This window comes from Odontesthes bonariensis, chromosome 13 (genome assembly GCF_027942865.1).
Source record: "Odontesthes bonariensis isolate fOdoBon6 chromosome 13, fOdoBon6.hap1, whole genome shotgun sequence".
NCBI classification, from domain to species: domain Eukaryota; kingdom Metazoa; phylum Chordata; class Actinopteri; order Atheriniformes; family Atherinopsidae; genus Odontesthes; species Odontesthes bonariensis.
The window spans coordinates 22,843,783-22,866,301 of record NC_134518.1 but is presented as its reverse complement, the minus strand read 5'-3'; the positions used below and the strand labels follow the sequence as shown (position 1 = coordinate 22,866,301).

Sequence of the window (22,519 nt, the reverse complement as noted above, 5' to 3'; positions counted from 1 at the left end):
GTGACACTGGAGAACTCCTGCCACATCCCTGCCTCTTTCTGTGAAAACAGACAGTGGAATGGGTATTGTAAATAGTTAGTGGAGACGTAAAGGTCAAGCAGGGCACAGTTCTGGTCAAGGGTGAAGTTGGTTCTTTTTCGTAACCCTTTGATGCCCGCACTGAGAAAAAAAAGGAAAAAAAGCCTGTTGCCATTTTTTTTCATTTCTTTAGGGCAAAAATAATCAGAATTAATGTTTTTTGAGGATTTTTTGCAAATAGTTTAGGTCAAACCTTATGGTAGAATTATCAAGATTAGCAAAGGTTATGGCATAATATATAATTTGCTTAAGCATTACGTAGCTTAACTGTGTGGTAGAGATGGTTTTAGGCAGGTTCACTTCCACATTATTTGATAAGATACTGCAGAGTCACTGAAAAAACGGGAGCGGGACTCCCTCGTTGTGTCCATATAAGTTCAGAAATGCATGAAGTGGTCTCCCCAGAGTAAAGCCTGCAGTATAATGGATTTCTTCTTTTCCATTTCAGCCGGTCCTTTTCAATGAAACTGGAAACCTCTCACTGTACTGGGTAGAGTTGCTGACAGTTTTTGGTGGGTGTAATGAATCTTGTGTATTGGTGCATCAGTAATAAAGGGAACCTGTCTTATATTTTTACTTTGCAGCGGTTTTTTTTGTCTTCAACTGTTTCTGCTTATCGACTTTGACAGCAGTGTGACAGTATGCTGTCTGACTCTGAGATTGAAACAGAGTGTGTCCTTGACATCCTCTTAAACTCCTGCACTCTTCCAAGGGTGTTTTTCTCAAAGTGCGAGGGAATACGTTTGCGTTGACTGTCTGTCATCCAGGTCATCTAGAGTTCTTGAATAGAAGGCAACTGAACTTATTTTCTTGTTCTTATAGGCCTGACACCTCTGATCCAAAAGGATTCTTTGGCACCAATGACGGAGAAAAGCTGTTTAAAAGCTTGATGACTCTACTTTCAGTGGATCTTCTTATTTTTCAGACTTCAGTTAATCTTGTCTCACATCATCACATTACACACAAATTCCTCAAAATAGTGTGGGCATACATCCTCGGAGGCATGGATGAAGATGAAGGAAATCGTCTAAATTGATTTTGTATGTCTGCTGTTCATGTTCAGAAGTTTAACTGTAACATATCTTGTACGTTTAAAAGGATTTAAAAGCTGAGCTATATTTCGAGGGACCAATTAGTATTTCCTAACTATTGCACTGAGGCAATCTGTCATGCACACAACAGTTCGTCTCATTTAGATCTTGAGATTAATGATAGAACATTAATTAAACCTAGCAGTCATGCTGTGCTATGACCAACACGTCACTTAGCATCTTCAAACAGCTATTTTCATTCACCAATTCAGCTTCTGCTTGTCAGGAACACGATTTCTCTATTTGAGGATGAAATGGAAAATTAAGATGTTTTTTAACAAAAAAGGCTTTTTGACATATGCGGTATGAAATGAAAATGAAACTGATGAAAATGTCTGTAGATTCCACACTAATGGCAGAGCAGTCGTGATATCTGTCTGCTTTGAGCTTTTAGCATCAAAGAAATCGCTGCTAATGTAATCAATCTTACTGAAAATGGGACAGTAATTATCCAAGTGATTTATTAAACTAAAGGACTTTGAACAATTTTTCAGATTTCAAAGCTCTTCAGAAGTTTAATTCTGTCCCTCTGGATGTCTTCACTGTCTTGACTTTGTGAAAACAGTCACGTAAAAAAGAAATGTCAAGTCCACGTCACGATTCTCCAGCTTGTACATTACATTACGGCCATTTTGCAGACGTTTTTATCTCGCCTCTCAAAAACATTGGTGGAACTGACAGCTAGAGGGGTGTCAGTCCACCTCCTTGTCACGGCTGAGGTGCCCTTGAGCAAGGCACTGTACCACCATGTTCCCTGAGCACTGCAAATGGCATCTGTCTCTATGAGTGTGTGACCGTGTGTGTCAACAGGTGCCAACCTGGATGGGTTAAAAGGAGAGGACAAATTTTGTGTGTATGCATGACGAATAAATCTGATCTTACAATAAGTGTGTTCAACATTGGTAGGCAAAAGAACTTCACAAGAAATCAGCTTAGTGTAGAACCACCTATCAGCAGCAATAACTTGAAGTAATCACTTGAGGTTTTCAGTCTCTCACATTGTTATGGAGGAATTTTGGCCGACTGTTCTTTACAATGTTGCTTCAGTTCATTGACGTGTGCAGACATTGGTTCATGCACAGCTCTCTTAACGTCCCACCACAGCATTTCAATCAATTTAACCATTGTAACACCTTGATTCTTTTCTTTTTCCGACATTCTGTTGTAGATTTCACATTTGACTCTAGAATAGAGTTCATGGTGACTGCAGGGTGTCCAGGTCCTGTAGCTGCAAAAGAAGCCCAAATCATCAGCCCACCACCACCGTGCTTGACAGTTGGTATAAGGTGTTTGTGCTGATAGGCTGTGTTTGGTTTTCACCTAGCGTGCTGCTGTGCATTATGACCAAACATCTCCACATTGGTCTCACTTGTCCAAAGGACATTGTTCCAGAAGTCTTGTGGTTTGTTCAGATGTAACTTAACGTAAGCTGTGCAGCCATGTTCTTTTTAAAGAGAAGGCTTTATTCTGCAATCCTACAAGCCATACTTGTTCATGAACTTTAACATACTAACTGAGGCCTGTAGAGTCTGAACGGTGTAGCTCTTTGGTATTTTGTAGTCTCTCTGAGCATTGCTCAGTCTGACCTTGGGGTGACTTTGCTGGCACAGCAGCTCCTGGGAAGATTGGTAACTGCCTTTAATGTTTTCCTCTTGTTAATAACCTTTCTCACTGTAGAATGATGGACTCCAAATAATCTTATGAACCTTCACAGATTGATGGACAGCAACAATATATCTTCAAACTGGAGAAGGGAAATAAAAATCGACTATTGTATCCTTTAATAAATGTAGCAATAATTTGATCAAGTTTAAAATCTGTAGCCAAACTTGCTTATTGTAGTTGAAATAGTTCAGTTGGCAGAGCATCAGACTGAAGATCTGAAGGTCCCTGGTTCAATCTTGGGTTTTGGCAAATGCTATGGCTCGACAAATGGAGGGGAAAAGAAATCCACGGCTTTCTTCAGGATCAATACATCATCTATCTGAAAGGTACCTTTGATTCCTGAATGGCAGAGGAAGCTTTAGCTGTGTTGTTACACAGAAAAATGACTCTTGCAAACTATGCTGAGAAGTATAACATCATTTTCTTGAGATAATGAGACTCATTTTGTAGTGATAACAACTTATTTATGTCCTTAACTCGGGAAAACAAGAACTGTTTTTTCATGATTACAGGTTAGTATATTTAGTTTTTTCAGCCAGGAAAAGTTTGTTTTCCCATCAACACCAACAGTGGGATCTCTAAGGGCAGCTACTGGCTGAAGTGGAACAGTGTTGGTTAACTCTTATCTCTGCCCACAGATGCCACTGTCTGCGCTGAAGAACGCACATTTACTAACCTCAGAGCAGCAAACAGAATTACACATGCAAGCCTTGACTTCATGTTTTAGATCCTCCTTGAACTGCCTTGATAAGGATAAAGGAGCCACCTTGTGATGTCAAGAAAAAAAAAAGCATCAAAATCAATAACTGCAGGCAAATCTCGACTTCTCTACACACTTCAAATATTGTACTCAAGTAAAATACTCAGCTTGAGTAAAACAGTGAAGTAAACACGACTGTATTTCATGTTGACCTATAAGCAAGATTACAGTCAGTGTGTGTCGTGCAGGCCTACGGATCGCTGAAGCCACTCAACACTCTGAGCCTGTAACAGCCTTCAGTCAGCCCAGCTGGTGTGTAATTTCAGCTGTTTCCCGTCATGACACCTTTCACTTGTACCCTATAGACTTGCTACTGTACACAGAAGATGTCCTGTGGTGTTGGGATCTGACCACGGCAATATTAGAAGCCAACTGTAAACATCATTGCTGGGTGTTTATTTATCTACGAGTGACAAGGTTCTCGTAAAGTCACAGGAGTTCCTCAGATGGGAAATACCACCTGAATCACATCTTTTTAATGTTGAAATGACAACATTCAAGTAAAATTTACTTTTTATATAGGACAGCTATGGACTGCCATTACCTTAGGTTTCTACACAGTGTTGTCTTCCTAGTTAGGACTTTGCTCTTTTGGATTGTAACTGAGGCTCGACGGAGCCAGTTAGGGTTTTAGAACTCCTATAATCCGATAACATCAGCAAAGTAGGAAAGTAAAAAGTCTCTGAACAGTTATAGGTGGGATGAAGCTTTAACTTTGTCACATTAATGCGTAGCAGCGGTGGTAAGAACCAGAACCGGAGGCTCATGAGACGGGGTAATCAATCGGCCTTTCTCTGCAACTTCAGTAGGTAGGAAGTCCATAAAACACAAATCCAAAACGTAAGCAAAGTTAGGCTGGAGCTGAGCTAAACTAGACACCAAGAGAAACACACAGCAAAAAAACAAAGATGAGATTCAGGTGAAGAACAAAGGAAAACCTGGAGCAAATATGCTGATAGAGAATAATGAGCAAAACACTGCGGGCGTAGCAGTCAGTAAAGGGGGGTCTGGAGTGAAAGCAGATGTGAAGCTAAATTGACTACACAATGTCCTGCTAAATAAAACAGGAGGTAAGGCTGACTAAGATGCAGGATGTAAACCAAAGACTAAAGTGACATGAACATGCAACTTCAAAAGTCGATAAGAACATAACAAAAACTATTCACTAAAAGACAAACATCCACAACAAACTGACAATCAGGGGTGTGACACCACCGACCATCCCCTCCTACCTTATAGTTGTACATTATCACACTTGTGACAGTTTTATTTTAATGCAGAATGTAAACATGATCCAGTTTGCAGAGGAATTTAACACTTTTGGAAATTTGGGAAAGTGTAGTATTCTTACCATTTTCAAGCCTGCTTGACAATTTCACAACATGCAAAAGATGTTAAAAGGTAGAATTAGAATTAAAGTAGAATTAAAAATCTTGACTGTAAACTGTGAAACCTTAATCTTTCACCTTTATGTGTGAGTGTCCGGACTTTAAGTCCTCCTGGATCTTACAATTAGTCTCATTTGGACTTTGGGGGCCCTTACCTTTAATCAGAGGTGATTGTCGTATCTGCTACAGTGTCTTACACTTTGTTACTCTGTGCGTTGCTGCTCTACGCACATCTTTGCTCACCCTGCTCCTTGGATCCCGTTTACTGTGATAGATGCCTTCCTTTATCAGTCCGGTGCTCGAGGCATGTTCTTGTGCTGCCATGATCAGATCCTTTGGTCCTTTCTTGCCCCTGTTAGGGTTTCTGGATGCCATCTACTTCCACTAACTGATATGATAGGTCTTCCAAAGAACTCTCTCTTTTTATTTTGTCTTTGGTTGCCTGAGGCACTCTCATTGGTTCCTTCTGGATGATGATCTTCCTGACAGTTTCCTGGATGTTCTTTGATTCATTCTCGTTCGTGGTTCCTACATGAATAAACTCTCACTCCTCGCTATTCTTTTGTTCACAGAGCCTTAATGTGCTGAACTTTGGACTTTTTTTTCCATTTCTAGTATTTTAAAGGCATGGTTTATTACTCATAAACCTGGGGGTGGGTCTAACTTAACTTCCCCACTTACACTAAGTCAAGACACATCAGATATTTTCCACTCAGCATTAATTCTACAACACCCTCAGAGGAGAAATTTCTCCTTTTAAGTCAAACAAAAAGAAATCAAATGCTTTATTATAATGTTTCATCCCACACTGATGTGTTGAATGTGTAGGAAATAGTGTAGGTTTTAAATAATTACAACTTGGAGTAAACACTGATGAGAAAAAATTATTATACAAGTAACAGGGATCCCAGAGAGAAATCTGAAAATGTACTTCCAGCTTTAACTTCATGTACCTGAAGTGCACAATAACAGCAGGGACCTACATTCACTATTTCCTGAAATCCAAATATTTTAGATTACCATTCTACAAGACAAATATTCAGATATGAACACTGTGGGCTTTTTCCTGGGTTCTCCATGCCTCTATGTTGTCTACCAGACTGTGTGATAACTTTGCGTAAGGAATAACATTTTTTATCATAGTCAGTGGGCAAGCCTTTCAAGTTGTCACAAGATCATGATGGAAGGCCATTCTCTTGGATTTGTAACCTGGCTGCTTAACGTTTGGGTTCAGCTCAAGGTGATAGGGGAGCAGAAAGAATCTATTTTAGACTGGGATTTGTGATGTTGAAAGAAAAGTGTGTACCATCTTGTATGAGGGGCCAGTAAATCTCCTGCTTGAATATTTTTTTAGTTTCTCAGCAGCTGGACTTATGACAAAACAAAAAATAAAAGATAACCTCAGATCAATGACTTACAGCTTTGTCCAGCGTCTGGCAGCTAACTCAGCCCTCTCAGCTCTCTTGATCATAGTTTCTAACCATCTTCTTCATGCAGGGTGCTCTCCACACAGATGTAACAAATGTTTCCATCATTACTGATGCAGCAACATATATGAACTCACTGGTTTCTGTTCTGGGGACTGAACAGTGTTAGCATCTGGCCACAATTCCCAAATCTGTTCATTGTTGATTGGTTGCTGTGTTCAAATTTTTGACTTGTACTGTATATTACATAAAGTCTGTCTTATAAAGGCCTGTCAACATCTTATGTGTATAAATGACACCACATGATCCACGATATCCACATTGAACCTGCTATCTTTCCAAATGTTATCGACTCTAGAAAACAAAAGGTTGTATGCCTTTGGTCTTCTGCCCTGCTCAGTTTTTAGCTGAGCAGCAGTTTGGTCAGCACTTTGTGTTCTTGAGCAACTCACAACCCCGTGAAATTTAAAGCATGTGACAGATTTGAAGCTGGTGCTCAAATAAAGAAAAAAAAGTAAAGCTCAACAGGATCAGAGCCTGTGCATTGTAGAGAGCTGTTGTCTGTTCATCTCAAATATTTATCAGGAGTTGAAAATAACTGCACTAAATATTTCTTTATGATTTCAGTAAATACAGACTTAAATCACTCAAGTATTGTCTCTGTTTTTGTAATCCCAGTTTGGATGCTCGCTTTTCATTTCCTGAGCTTCTACTGTGTTTTAGGATATTCTATCAAACTAAATTTGATAAATATTTCATATGATTTTAAATGTCTTAATCTCATGGCACTTGTACTTCTTTGATTTATCGTGGAAGAAATTATGAAACTTCTCTGCATTAAATAAATAAGCAGCTTGTACTTTTATTGTATACTTCTGAGGGTTTAGCCTTCCATTTCAGTCCATTTCTGAGGAAACTATGGATGTTCTCAGCTATATTTTCTTAACAGCGGAAGTTCTTTTCTATGTTGCTCATTGTTCGTTAACAGTTGAAGCACAGAGTTATTTTCACAACTAAACCTCTCAGATGGTTTATTTTCATTGTTTTTGGTTCACACTGTTTAAAATTATGCATCAATTCCCTTAAGGCACATCTAAGATGAACAAAAAAAAATCTAAAATAGAATGAAGTTGTTTACCTTTTTTATCTTCTCTCTCTCACAATAATCAACTCACAACCCTACAAACTTCACGTGTTGCCCTGGAGGACACTGACACCAGCACTGGGAACCCCTAAACTAAATAACTCAAACATAAGATGGAGCTTTATTCGTCCCACAAGGGGAAGAGAAGTTGTTATTGTATGTATGTATTTTCACCGTAACCAGTGAAAAGTATCCGTCTTGCATCAATGCAATAGCATGAGACCTCTGGTATTAAAGTCATAACATGTTGTACAAGTAGGCTGCTTTTATATTTGACATAATTAATTAAATTTTTCTTTTTTCTTTTTGGTTTTTAAGACTTAATTGATAGGACTCCAAATGCCTGACTGACATTTTAATTTGGAATTCCCACAGCTGAACATTCATTGTATCACAGGGTATGAATACTAAAGTAGGCTACCTTCATTGTTAATTTGAGCCTAAATGACACTTTAGGTACTTTATTTTCGTGTCTGAAGTCTCTGCTCACTTCTACTTTTTCATATGCAGCATTTAAGAGGGGACAGTAAATGGTGACCCCACTTTTTTACTGTTTACTTTAAAACTTAAGGTGCTAGTCACTTTTGAGAGGTGGGTTAATATAGAGAAACATCATGAACAAATCTTTGATTTTATAGATTATTGTTGTTGTTGTTGTTTTGTATTTTGGAGATGGGTGTCTCTGCAGCTGTAAGCATTTTATTTTTCCTCCGGTTAACAATGCAAAAAATAAATAAATGAATAAATAAATAAACAAACAAACACACAAACAAACACACAAACAAACAAACAAATAAATAAACAAATAAATAAATAAATAGCGCTTCATAAACATAAGCGCTGTAACCTGTGGAGGGCGTCTTGTCACGGTCCACAGCTGACACGCGGGGAGTCCCTGCAGCCAATCACAGCTCCACTTTAACCAGCTTCATAAAGTTGGCTGTGTGTTTTTATTTCCGCCGGTTTGAGTTCGTGTTTGGAGGAAACAGTCTTGTTTTCTTCGTCTACCTCTCGGCCTCAAAGATGTGGCCGAACAAACCAGCTTGCACAACTCACGTCGGCTCAGAGTGAGACACGCGGGCGGAAAAAAAAAGAGCGTGCTGTATGAAAAGAAGATGTCTCTGTGGCGCTTCTCCATCGCCATAACCCTCGGCCTGGTTTGGTATTTTTCAGACTGCGGTCGCTCTCTGACACAGTACTTCTTATGTTTCCTCTTTTGTGTTTCGACTCCGCTGCTGTTTGGAAACCATGGGCGAGAGAGCAGCACCCAAACTGATGAAGAGACGGAGGAACATCCACTGCAGGTATTCGCCGCTTTCTGCTTTTGCTTTGCCTTCACCAGATTAAAATGCTCATGCTTTAACCAGTCAATGATCACATGCATTTGTGGATCAGATGATGGCTTTTTAAGCACCCGTTCAGCCTGTGTTAATTGCAGGGATGAGTGTAGTTTCTCTTGCAATGTTCTTAAGTGCAAAGCAGTGTTTTTATCTTCACGTGTTTGCGCATATTTCTGAGGTGTAAGGCAGCAAAAGTTGTTAAAGTATCAAATGTAGCCTGAGGTACATTTTTTCCCCCTACTGAGGCCTGAACAACCGGTTTGCAAATTGTAATCTGCAGCCCGTCCGTTTTGATTGATGCTGTACACTCACGTGTATGAAGGGTCACGTTTTATAATTTAATAGAAATATGCTTGCATAACATAAATGCTTTGAGTTTGGGTTTGTTAAGAGATCCATCCTTGTTTGTTCAGTGTAGATCAAGCACTTTAAATGATAACTAGTCGAATAAGCTCTATCAGACCCATCTGGTTGGGTTGGATCTACATAATCTGTTCATTTTATGTTCATTCAGCAAGTTGTTATTTTTTTTTTCAGTGTTGTCTTTACTGTGATCCCAGCCTCTGCTGTTTTGTGTTCCAGGAAACTGTTCGGGAAGAGATGTTTGATTTGATTGATGATGGAACTCTGCGGCAGTCTGAACCTCCAGAGTCTCAGTATCCACACGTAAAGAAGTCTCTACAGCAAGGTGAGGCGCGTTGGTCACACAGCAGAGCAGCGTTCGGGTCACATTATTGGTGCTTCTCATGACGACTGAAGTCGATGTCAGAAGTCACGGTTCTGCTCCTGATTTCAGGGAGTTTTTTGTCATCAGGTCTGTTTTGACTTTAGGGTTGAAGCACAGTTTTGCACAGACACAGCTGCAGTTCCTACTCATGTTACAGTAACGAGGAGGGGCTATGAGGCAAAAAAAAGGAGGAAAAACACTCCCTCCATATATGAGCCGTATATGCGTGTGATATAGCACACAGGAAATAAGCTGCAGGTTTTCATACACCATTATCAGCTGTGTTTGCTTTGTGTCTATTTTGTGCAACAATAACGTAATTGGCTTCCGCTGATCAGAGCTCTTAATGAGATCAGTATCTTTGTGAGTAAAATTGTATTTCATGCAGTCTCTTGACAGCCTGACCTATTAAACCAAGGGTATTATATGCTTTTCCAGTAATGATTGGGTTGTAAATTCATTTACAAATATGGCTCAGTTTTAGACACGCATGAGCGGCAAACCTTTCAGAATTCAAAGTTTAGCACTTTTTAAACTTCCTTCAACTTGCGTGAGCTTTATGGTTTATGTTATATTTTCATTTTCAGGAACCCAAAATACATTTTGTTGTTTTAGTCCCTGAAAATGTTATTGAAAATAATGCAACTGAAGTTTATTTCTGCCATTAAAACGCATCATTTAGAAAAAATGTGATGAATATTTATTCATTGCAAAGTTCTTCTGTTTCAGTCCAAAAATGAAAAGGGACATATTCTTGTAAAATGACTCGACAGCAAATAATTGCATGTCTGAAGTTACTATCAACTTGGAAAAAGTTGACCGTTGCATTTTGTTTCATGGCCCATAAATCTAGAAATGTGTCATTCAGTGAACCTTCAGATTTGCAGTACTTCCATGTCTTCACTTAGCTTGAATTTTTTTTTTTAATAATGCTCTACCGGTACTTTGTTGAATGTTTTTAATCTCAGAAGTCATCCATTTGTAATAGCAGCCATTAGAAAAACAACCATCAGGGAAATATTGAACTTCTAAGCCACATTTCTAATGTTTGCTGCTAAAAACTTGAACAAAGAGGAATGGAGTGACGGTGAAATCCAGAGTTTCTGCAGCAGATTTGTGGCAGAGGAACCGAAATGTGAATCCTTCTTATTGATCGGTCTGCAGTGTTGACGTTCCGTGGTGCTGTTTTAATAATTTGGGTCAGTTCAACACGAGTCACGATAAGATTGTGCCTAAAAGAGAGTTCAGTAGCTGACCAGCTAACCACGGTCCAACTGAAGATGAGGGAAATCTAAGTATTTGAGAAGAAAAGTACAAGTGAAGTATTTTTCTAAAGTTTGGTGTGTGGTCTGAGCTCTCATTCTGTTTACTATATGCTCCAAGTGTTATGAAGTACTGCAGATCTAAAAAAAATGACAGACCCTGAAGAAGGGATGGTGGAGTGTCACTCCACGCCCTAAAATGATCTACTTGAATAGAGGCTTAAATTTACAGAAGAGGAAGGGCTGCTGTGGTGTCTCTGTGTTATTTAACCAGAGCATTTCACAGACATTTAATGTCTCATTTAATTTGGACCTCAGGAAATTGTGTCAGTTTGTGAAGAAGTGGTAATATGTCTCCTTTAAAACCACAAATTTTTATCTACATTTGTCCTCCTCCGTGCCACTAACGCAGCTCTGGCCCGCTGGGGGCATAAATGCAGGCCTCTGGAGATGGTCTGCACTGTCTGGTAGAAAGTCCTGTGGGACATCTGTGGATAAGGGTTGTTCTGCTACAGCTTGTGGATCCTCAGTCAGATTGGGATCTGGGGAGTTTGGAGGATGGTGAACAACTGTTTCATGAGCTGTTCCTGTGCATCTTTTTCTTTTTTTTTTTTTGTAAATCTTCATTTAACTAAGAGATGAGACTCTTGAGATTCATATAAAAGACGAGCAGCGGCTGAAAAACAGCAATAGTTGCAACAATACGCACCAAACGCACTTGAAGCAGTATTAAAAGAAATTGGTTAAGTATACTTATCATATGCGATGAATAAGAAAGCCATCAGAAATAATCAGATCTTTGTGATGTGGCAGGGTGCTGTTGTTGCTCTGGGAGACTACTGTTGTCAGGGAATGTGGTTGCCATGGGGATGTGTGCTTGGTGTGCAGCTATGTGGTTGTATGTGTCAAAGTATGAATGCCAGGACCCAAGGTTTAATTGTAACCAACAGATAGCTGTATTCTAACAAGATGGTCAGTATTAGTCACCTGTAAGTGGTTTAGATGTTGTAGCTGACTGGTGTAGGCACGCTTGCTTTTAACTTTGAATATTAAGAGTTAACAGTTTCATAAGTATCCGTCTCCCAAAGTCATTAATGAGACGCCACCCAAGCCCCACGTTCTCATTTAGTCTGTCAGTGATGTTTAAAAGTTATGTAGATGTTAATAAAACATGCTCAGTGTATTCACAGATGAATTTAATCTTCATCTCATCATCGCCTCATGTTCAGCGGAGAATCCTGTCTTGGATGTTTGTGCTGAGTTTTGAAATGAATTGTTTCCGACCTCTGAAGTTATGCAGGAATTTTAAGAGGAGGCCAGAGAAAGGGCTTGAATTTTAAATGAGCTCCTCTGCAGACTGTTAGTTTTTGATCTTCAGGAGGTGAGCGTGGGTGCTCAGTGTGAATTTCTTTTACTTTTTCTCTATTGTGACTCACTGACTTTGTGACGGCTCTCCTCAGTGTTCGAGCGCGCCTACGCTCAGCTGGTCGTGCCTTGGTACAGCGTCCCAGAGCCATGTGAGCAGCAGCCTCTGCATAAGGTGCTCAGCAGGGAATTTGACTTCATAATAGACCGCATCGTTGAGAGGGCCAGAGACTTTGATGTCTGCCAAGCGGTGGTGGGCTCCATTCGTATTTTGACCCAGCACTTGCATAATGCGAAGCAGCCTGACAGGTGAGTTTTTTTCCCTCCCTTTTAACGCAAGTCGAATTTTATGCTGATGCTGGTGCTGTTTCAATTTCTCTTTGCACTTGGTAATGTGCCTGAACTCTATAAATGCCTCATCACTTTTTTTTTATCATCTATGAATAATTAACCATATTTTGGTTCACACCTTCACATGGTGATTACATCTGTTGTGAAAGAGATGCTTGGTAGATGTGGGGAACAAAATATCTGGAGCTCATTAACGGCTGGACTTCCCTGTGGTTTTTGATGTCTGTTTCAGACCGCTCTTGTTCAGCTCCAGAGCAGAGGAGATCGCAGTTCTTAGAGAGTTTTCTGACGCCCTGCTACGCAACCTTTTCCCCCAGTCTCTCTGGGGGCTAGAAGTCAACCGCTGTGCCTTAAATGAGATCATTGCCTTAAAGGGTAAGGAAGCACTAAATCAGCTCTCTACAGTAATGCTGTGTTACATAAGGACTAAGCCTCTCTTGACTTCTTTTAAGAATGTGAATTCTGTGTAATCCCTTATTGTCAGTGGCATTGTAGAGCTTAGAGATGAGTTTTAGGTTATATAAAAGAATGGATACTGCAGAAATCCTCCAGTTCTCTTCAGAGTTTTGTCGCTTTTCTCTAAAGCAAAGAATAAAATGTTATAGCTCATCTCGCTGGGGAGAGGATTTTGACATTTACGCATGGTGCTCAGCTACATTAAATTATCTTTCCAGGAATGTTGACTGCTCTGGAGTTTGGTGGTTAGAGGGAACTCATTTTTGGCAACCAGATGCAAACATAAATCTTTAGACCTGTGAGCCTTTTTAGGCCTTCTCGGTTATAGTTAAATTGACTAGTTTATTCTAATATTGTAACTTTTTACATTGCAGGAAATGCAATTGTTTTCTTTGATGCTGTGTGTGTGTGTGTGTGTGTGTGTGTGTGTGTGTGTGAGAGACTATTAATCCGAGGCTGGAACAAGGGCATTGCATAATATAAAGACCAGAGATTTGCTAACTCCTTACCTTTAATGATATTCTTAATAATCTCACTCCTAACCGTAGACAGGATATAAACCGTAGGGATAAGCAGAACATTGAATTTGAATCCTTAAAGTGCAATATTATCAATACCCACCAGGGACTGGCTCCAGACTGCTTTGCCCCTCTTTTGACCTGCTGTTGGTGTTAGTCAGTTCAGAACTGGTTCAGCTTTAGATCTTTGTAAGAAGTGGAGAAAGCCACATAATTACATTACTTCAAACTTCCACTACACGTTTGAACCCCCATCACTGATGTGTTCCGATTTTTTGTTTTGTTTTGTTTTGTTTTGTGTTGATCACAGCAAAGTTAACCAATGTCTTATTATCAACATGTAGCTGATAAATGCCATTTTAAACAACAGTTGGTGTTTTGTGGAAGTTCTTGCATTGTCCTGCGTTTTCCAACAGGGAATCATATTTATGAATGGCACCGTAAACTGAGTTTATATGTGCTGTTTCAAGAGGGATCTATAAATGGCCATTAAAACATGCAGCAATTTTTTATTATTTTTTTTTTTATTTATTTATTTATTTTTAAAACATAGCTGCTAACGTTCAGTTGAAAGGAGTTGTGAACGCAGCTCACTGTGGTACATCGAACATATCCACAAACATTGAGGATGACACCAAAACATTTGACGTCAGAAAAATGAGGAACACCATTTTTTGCGTTCCTCCACTTCACCTTCAGGTCCATGTTGAATCAGTTTTTTTACGTTTTCTCTTGCATTAAACACATTAGAGACAACGACGAATGTCTAACCATGCTGATTGCAGAGTTTTAGTTAATCTGGTTGGTCTCCATAACTCCACCACAGCCGTGGGCGGCTCTTCATTCTGGACCAGAGAAGAATTGTTGCTGCTGTAGGCTGGAGGCAGAGTTTTGTTGTTTCAAACGGGAAAAAAACTGGTTTCTAAGTTAGTTGTTACCACCTAACCTGCACTGGCACTACTTTTGGGGTAAAAGCATACGTTTTATATCGTCTTTTAGCTTAAAAAAAACCCAACAAAAAAAACAACAGAATATTTAAAGACAAGTGAGAGCTCAATGACGGACTTGACAGAAATATAATATTTATTATGATTTAAAAAAAAGTTTTTTAGGGCTCAAAGTGTATTTCTTATTACCTACTGTACAAATCTGAAGAGAAACTCTTAAGATGATTTCTCATGTACTGTTTTTTCCATTTAGCTGTCTTATTGTTTTTGTCTTTGAATTAGTCGTGAGACAGAAACGTGTCATGCATGTAAAGTTCCCCTTTATTGTTTACATGCAATAATCCACCCACTAGCTTATCCAAAGAGCTCTAATTATTGGCATGTTGTGTCTTGTATCATTAATCAGAACAACTGCGGTTCAAAGAACAATGTGTGGTTTTATGAAGGGGGGGTTTTATGCTCTGTATACACTTGGCATGATGTCTGAAAAATAACTGCGTTATGAAATAGTTTTGCTGCGGTTTTTAATTAGCTAAGAATTCATTTTTGTTTTGTATAAAACAAAAGTGAAGTTAAGAAATGTCGCATTCCCTAAATGTGAAGATGGTTATTTGGCTACAGGCTTTTTCCTGCTGGCTGTAAATTTCTGTTTTCTGTGCAGATACGACAAACGTTCCACATAACAAAAAACACTGAATTATCCTTGTAAAGTTTTAAAAGTGTTTCGGCTGCAAAATACTGATTCTTCAACATTATCAGTGATTCAGAGCTGAACTGTAACGGTCTACAGAAACCCTCAAGTGAGAATATTTTGACATGTATTTATTTATTTTGAAAAAGTTCACTGTGGTGGTTGTCTTTCCAGGGTTGGGGCTGCTGGTGAATTGGCTCTCCGACCCCGACAACCTGAACCAGCTGGTGGTGAACCAGCTGGACAGCGTTACGCCTAAAAGCTCCGTGGAGGAGCTGCGTGTGTCTGACCCAGATCAGGCCTCTGTGGCTTCACAGGAGGGCGAGGGCGAAATCAGCGAAGTGTGAGTGCCTGTCATCTTTGCATCCTGCTGGCCCGAGCAAGTGCTAGTGAGCCTCAAAGAAATGACAGTACCAGCCACCATCTGTGTTTGAAATTGGATATTTGAATTTTTTTTTTTTTTCCCTCTAGGGGCTTGGCGGGAGCAGGGATTTCAACCTGCAAAGGGATCAAGGGCAAAAGGAAAGGTGTGTTTAATAATTGAGTTGTTGCAACTCAAGAAAAAGGAAAAAGGAGCTGTTTAGAGAAAACATGACTGTCTGCATTTCCTTTTGTACGACAGTTAAATGATTAATGTGTTGTCAGATATGTGACATTACAATTTCCCAAACCAGTCTGCCTTTCAATGCACAAATGGCTCCCTGTTTCTTTTGTTTGCTCGTTCAGACAGCTAATTACACAAACTGCACGCTGAATGCTAAATAATTCCTGTGCTGTCTTTAAGCAGCCCTTATCTCTTTGTGTTAAAAACAATCCAACAGTAATGATGACTGAATAAGAATAAATTATGTCAGGTTGGTGATGAACCCTTTGATACGGTATCTCCACATTTTTGTGATGCGATGCGTCGCAAACTTTGAAAATCACCCCAGTTTGTCATAATTATTCACAAATTGTTTGGCTGTCATTGAGAGAACAGTGACAGTCTGAATACTAATCATGCTTACAGTCCTTATCAAGAGTGCATTGTACTGTGGGAATGGCTTTTCTCAGATGTCTCCTCCACCATCTGATCTGATTCTTGGTTCACAAATCACAAGGCTCATTCACTTCATATGCATATAGAAGAAAGGAATCATGTTCCCTTTTACACCAACGCTAACAAAACAAGCCTAGAAATGACCTTGCATCTATGTGGTGTATCCTAAACGTCAGGCAACAAGTTAAAGGAAGGGTGGTCTAAATTTGTGGACAAGATGAAGTCCAAAAAAGCCAAGAAGAAAAAGATGAAAAGGATGGAGCAGGAGCTGATGATGAGGATAATGGCCATCCAGGGGGACGCGTCCAACGAGGACGATGGCAGCAGCAGGGAAGGCTCCGTCCTCAGCCAGAATGACTCCGAGAGGGTGAGGCTGCTTAAGAGAAAGCAGTACATTAAAAGGAAAATAACCGTTTGTTAAACCTGACACATTCATAGCTGCTGTTTTGCCAAACACCATCAGGAAGACAGCGACCTGGACGACTATCTGGCAAGTGTCCAAGAGGACATGATGGAATTCAAGTTGTCTTATGAGATGTGGTGCGTTGGCTGCTGGGCTGTCAGCATCCCTCATGTGAGTAGGAAATATCAGTGACAGCGAGGAGTGTCCTGGAGGCTTGTTATCTCTTGGCCGAGGCACTGTAAAAGCTTGTCCTTGGCTGCTCTGTTAATGTTTGAACTGGATTTCTGAACAGGGGTCAACTGTGTTGCAGGCCGACTGGGAGGATGAGAATTTTATCTTCACTGTTCACCTGGAGGAAAAAGACAGCCCTGAGAACTTACAGTGGGACATCAAGAAGACTTACATGGATGTTATTTATTTCCGGAACAGATGGCAGGTAAAGGACTGTATGCTAAACACTGTTGTGTTGTGTGTTTTTTTTTCCCTCCTCCATTACTCCACTTTCATAAAAATGTGATGCTGGCGGGTGTTATTGGTGTCTTTTGTTTTTCATTTTTCTCACTGGGGGTAGGTTAACAAACCTGGTATGTTTAAGTACCTGGATACTGTTTTAAAAACACTGGCGTCTCCTTCATAACAGTGTGAGCTTGATGCACAGACGGGGAACATCATCATTATATAAGGTACTAAGGTGTGTGTTAGATTGAATCAGCAGGAGGGAAACTTCTCTGCCGTGAATTTTTGTTTCACTCTGAAGCATCTGGGCTCGAAAATGCCTGGCAGCTAACCGTGTCAGCTGTGAGCCGTGGTCTGTTGCGTGTTTATTATAGTTTCAAACGGCTTTCTCACTGCTACCTTCTCCTTTCTGCCTCTGCACTTTAGAAATAGAACAGCTGTGCAGCGAAGGTGCTACAGTCCTGCCTTCAAGTATAAAAAAAGAAAAGAAAAGGGCTCTAGTGATGTTTTTTTTTCATTACATGGTATAAAATGTCATGAACAGTAATTGGAAACTAAAGAAACCCAACAAAAATGATTGCACTTTAAGTTCATTAGACCATGATTTAAAACGACAACAAAAAAAAACAACGTTTTAACAAGGAAGTTGAGGGCCTTTGGGCTCTCAATCACCAAGCCAACAATCTGAACATCTGCATTTTTGGTTTATTTACCCCAACGCCATTGTTGGACGTCATTGATTTGAGTTTTTCTTCTTTAGCTTTAATGTTTATGCATATGGCAGATGCTTTTATTCAAAGCTTATGACTTACACTCATATCCCAGGTAGGCAGGTAGCATAAGGGGGTTATTCATGAAGGAGTGGAGGTCAGGATTCCAACTCCAGTCACCCATTTCAAAGGCAGCAATCTTACCACAACACTATCCACGATTCGCTCTGAGTGGCTGTTCAGCATAGCAAATGAGCGCCCAAGAAGGGAGAAGGCAGTGACAACAGAAAGCTAACTTAACATGTCAAACAGTCTCAAAACAAACTGTCATGATCGACTGATAATCATGACTCAAGAAACCGGTTTTCCTTTATTGTATAACATTTGTACTACCGACCCCTTCTACGCTGGCGGGTTATGGTTCCCTGCATCGGCGTAGATTGTACGTCCTGGCCGGCAGTCAGAAGTAGTCTTTGCAGTGGGTTCATGTGCTGTTTGGTTTGTTTGTTTGTGTGTTTGTTTGTTGGCCACATGAGGAGACCCACCACGGAGCCTCATGACAACGTAGATTCTTCATGTCTATTTAGTGTATCGGAGCCCTTTTGTGTTAAAAAAAAAAAAAAAGACTTACGAGGCAGACTGTTACTTAATGAGCTTCAGGTATTTGATAATCCTCACAGCAGTGGATTAAAATGTAGCTATAATTTTTCATTTGAATATAGAGAAGAGTTGTGCTAATTCCCTTCACCATTGCCTAAAGGGATAACTAACCACGGAACACTCTCACAGCCAAGCCAGTTTAAAAAATATTAATTAATTAATATTTTTGGGATGCTGTTGAATCGTTAATTTTCTATAAATAAATGTTGTTGTTTTTTTCTTTGCTTTTTTTTTCCCCTCCCAGGACTCCATCAACCTTCCCACAATCCCTGTCCTGGTGGACTCGGAGGTCAACGATGAGGTCAAAGAAGAAGCCAGAGCTTCAGCTGAACACTTCCTGCAGGTGACTGACTCCGAAAGTTGAGATGTGTTTGTAGTTAAACACGTGAAAAACTTGATGACTCAACACTTTGGCATTTTCTCTTCCAGGAGTTGGTTTCTGATAATCTGATCGGCCACACTCAACCGGTTTTTCAGTTCCTGTGCCCACTTGACAAACTGCTGAATGAAGAGGTTCATTATGGAGGCGTATGGGGCCTTCTCAGTGGCCTGGCTTACTTCCTCACTCCTGGCCAAGAGGAGGAAGAGGTAATGTTTCACTGCTGCTTTTCGTCAGGAGAACAATGTGATAAAAGATTCTGATATGTTAAAAAACATATAATTATATAATTGAAAAATAAAAATTGGGAAATTCTGACATCACGACAGATATTTATACAAGCAGAACAGCATTCCAAGTAAATTGAACCTATCTGGAATTGGTGTTCTGCTCCTTTTTAAAAGTGTCATTGTAAGCGGTTATATGGGTTAGTGGCTGTTTTGCATTATGAAAGCTGTTGCCTTAGGGTCAACTGTCACAGCACAATTGTATTATTTTCTTTGCAGAGCTCTAACCTACAGACAGAAGTCCCTAAAGAAAACACAATACCATCTCCACATCCAGAATTGACAGCTTTGCCTGTAGAGCACCACTATAATTGTGCTGAGAATGGCATCGACAGTCCTGCTTCTCCCCTCCCAACTATTGTCATTACCCAGTTTGATTCTCCTCCACAAATGCCCGAGGAGGCAGAAGTGTACCCGGATCCACAGCCTGATGTTAACTTTGTCTCCTCACATGAAAACTGTTCCCAAGACAAATCGGAGGACTCGGAGAATCCGTTAACTTCTCACTTTAAAATGATCATCAAAGGACTGGGCAGATCCAGATCACAAGAATCTTTGTCCTCTACGAAGACCAGTGAAGAGGATCCCTCTGATTCAAGCCCGCAGCAGGAGGGCACAGAAGGAGTGTCATGGAGGAGTTTCAGTGCAAAGTCAATTAAAAAGGAGAAGATATGTTTCAAGATGTCCGGTGGCTTAAACAAGGCTAAAGGAAAGGAGACACAGGGCACCTTGCAGAGAGGAGAGGACTCCCAGTGTCAGAAAGGCCAAGTCAGCTGGGAGCAGCTGGAGGCAACCAAAGTCGTATTTGATCTTCTGAAAGAAATATCAGGTTTGTTCAGTCTTTCGAGGAAGACGCCATTGTCATGTGAACTTAACCTTTTCCAAACCATACTGCAGCTTTTGCTATTGATTTTCCCTGGAGTTTTGACAGCCTATTGTTTTAGTGCCAGTAAAAAAAATCTGCCTGCAGAGACTTGAAACTTGCCTGAGGAAGCTAATCTTGCAGTGGTGATTTACTCATCATTAAGCAGCACGTGGTTCTTAGAGGTGAAAGCATTGCTTGTTTTTATAAGCCCTGGGTTGAGACGATAAAAGGACTGACGGCTTGCAGCCAAACGACATTACATTGACGATGGTGCTGTCATACATTTACAGGTTCCTTAATGTAGATAGAAAACCTTTCAGGAAATGTGAGCAAGCTCTGAAGCATTCATCAAATAATCTTTTTACTGCAGTCGCATATTTTAATAAGGCAGCCTTGACAAAGAAAAAAAATAAGATCACTGTGATAAATGACCAACCTCAGGCCCATGTAGATTAATTTTTAAAGTAAACTGAAATTAACTAAAGTGTAAATGACTTGCTGTGGTATGCTGTACCATAAAACTTTGTGGAACTCTTGAGCTGGAGTTTATCAATACATATGACATCACATCAAAAGACTTTATCTTTTCAGAGCGAGTGTCATGAAAGTGCCATACAAATTCTGTTCCTAAAATGTAGAAATAACCAATTCCCCTCTGAGCGCTTTACAGTGTGTGCACCACAGCATAAAAGACCCTTAATATGAATAAGGAAAAACACCCATCTCTACAGCTTCAGTGCTGTAGCTTCTCTCTGCTTTAGTTGTGAATCTCAGCAACTTTCATTTACCTCTATAAGCCGCAGCAGATGATGAGCTGACAGATTTGATTCTTGTTAGTTAGCTAAATGGAGAATCCACTTTATCTTAATAAAAGGCTGGTTGCTGCTGTTACTTATTTAACAGATCGTGTTACAGTGTCGAGATTGTTTGGAAGGTTTTCTGTCCTCAAGTGGCAAAAATTAAATGATATTGCTCGAGGAGGTTTTTTTTTTTTTTTTCATTCTGCGAGAGGCATTCAGAACTCTGGTGTGTTCAGTACTCCTCTGTTCTTTGCAGGAAACTCCATCCTCATTAATATTTTTGATGCCATTTTGAAACCTGTGATGCCTATCTTAAAAAAGTAAGTTTATCAACACTCTTCCAGATTTGAAAAATAAAATTGTTGTATGTATTCTAATCTACGAGTGACTTATGATGATGTTCCTCTCCAGGAAAGTGAACTCATTCCTAAACAAGATGAACCCAACGGAGGAGCAGATGGCTGCGTACATCGACACCCTGCGTAACAAACTGTGGGCACAGGTTCAGCCAGCAGCACCTCCTGCTCCTCCTCGCACCGATGACGAGAAGTACGAGACCAGAGGGCGAGCTCATAACCTCATCACCGCCCGATGTAGTTGCCATTTTATTGCTCTTAAGTCAGACATATCCAGGTAATTCATCAGTTAATAACCCGTCTAACGCTCGTGTGCTCCGTGCAGATTCAAATTCTCTCGTCCTGAAGAAGGGAGACATGGATTCGGTTTTTAATCTTTTCCAGGACAGTGAAGAAAACAAAACCTTGGTTTATGTAAGTGTTGCATCACTTCCCGTCGTCATACTCCCTGTGCCGAATCTAACTTTCATGTTTCACAAATATGGGTGTATTTATCTGTTTGTGTCTTCCCGTCTTTCATTACAGATGCTCCTCTCATTTCTATTAAGAGAATTTTTGCCCAGTGAGCATTCATTAAGTGTCAGCACTGCTGCTCTACAGAAGCTCTCCACCTCCACGAACCTATCTGCGAAACCCTGATTGGGATTTTAACGCGACTGTTTTTAGAATATCCAGTTATTTATTAACCATCTTTAGATGCCTTAAAATGGTTGGGACCACTTATGTGTCAATGTTCAACACCCCTCTGTGTCATTTTTACCTCAAACTCAATGTGAATATTTCCTTTTTATCTTTAATCGTCTGACTGCTTTTGCACGTGTTCATCCGTCAGTGTGGTGAACTGTGACTTATCAGTGAAATCTGAAACATTATCTGTGGGAACAAGCTTGGAATATTCCGCTCTTATTGGTAATCTCAGGAAGAGAAAGTCATCTTTGTTTTATACTTAAAGTTTGAATATCACCTCTCACGTTTATGTGTACAAATATAATGCTTTTCTAAAATATTTTCGGTCACTTTGAGCACTTTTGTAATGTGAAAGTGGATGGTACTTATTGACTTTACTCAAGGGTTCTTTTTGTTTTAAACATATCTTGTAATTTGCAGCCATATTTGTCAAATCATGAGTGCCACTCTCTAAGAGAACTTGAAGTAATGAACAAAAACTTGAATGTATTCCAAATAAAATATTTTGATAAAGGATTGTTTCGGTTATATTTCTCTTTCCATGTAATAAAGTTTGATATACACTGAAATATATGTTTGAAAAGTTGTTTGCAGTAACTGATGCAAATTAAAAATAGGTGGCAACGGCATATTTGGTTTGAATCTATGCAAAAGATTAATTTTAACA

General features: G+C 39.8%; 1 protein-coding gene across 4 annotated transcripts; it reads left to right on the top strand.

Moving 5' to 3' along the window:
* The first annotated feature begins 8,491 nt into the window (after nucleotides 1-8,491).
* LOC142397870 (uncharacterized) lies at nucleotides 8,492-22,366 on the top strand. Of its 4 annotated transcripts, none has more exons than XM_075481625.1 (16): nucleotides 8,492-8,857; nucleotides 9,476-9,581; nucleotides 12,343-12,556; nucleotides 12,831-12,973; nucleotides 15,385-15,553; nucleotides 15,682-15,737; nucleotides 16,426-16,616; nucleotides 16,713-16,823; nucleotides 16,963-17,088; nucleotides 18,723-18,821; nucleotides 18,908-19,066; nucleotides 19,364-19,973; nucleotides 21,066-21,129; nucleotides 21,221-21,402; nucleotides 21,491-21,579; nucleotides 21,691-22,366. In XM_075481625.1, exons 1-16 carry the CDS (start codon nucleotides 8,669-8,671, stop codon nucleotides 21,802-21,804), a joined length of 2,622 nt encoding a protein of 873 aa, XP_075337740.1. In that variant the 5' UTR covers nucleotides 8,492-8,668; the 3' UTR covers nucleotides 21,805-22,366. The 4 variants fall into 4 exon arrangements, with proteins under 4 accessions (XP_075337740.1, XP_075337739.1, XP_075337741.1 ...); XM_075481624.1 differs by having other exon boundaries at nucleotides 16,945-17,088; XM_075481626.1 differs by having other exon boundaries at nucleotides 16,945-17,088; nucleotides 21,221-21,358; nucleotides 21,691-21,781.
* The last annotated feature ends 153 nt before the right edge of the window (nucleotides 22,367-22,519 follow it).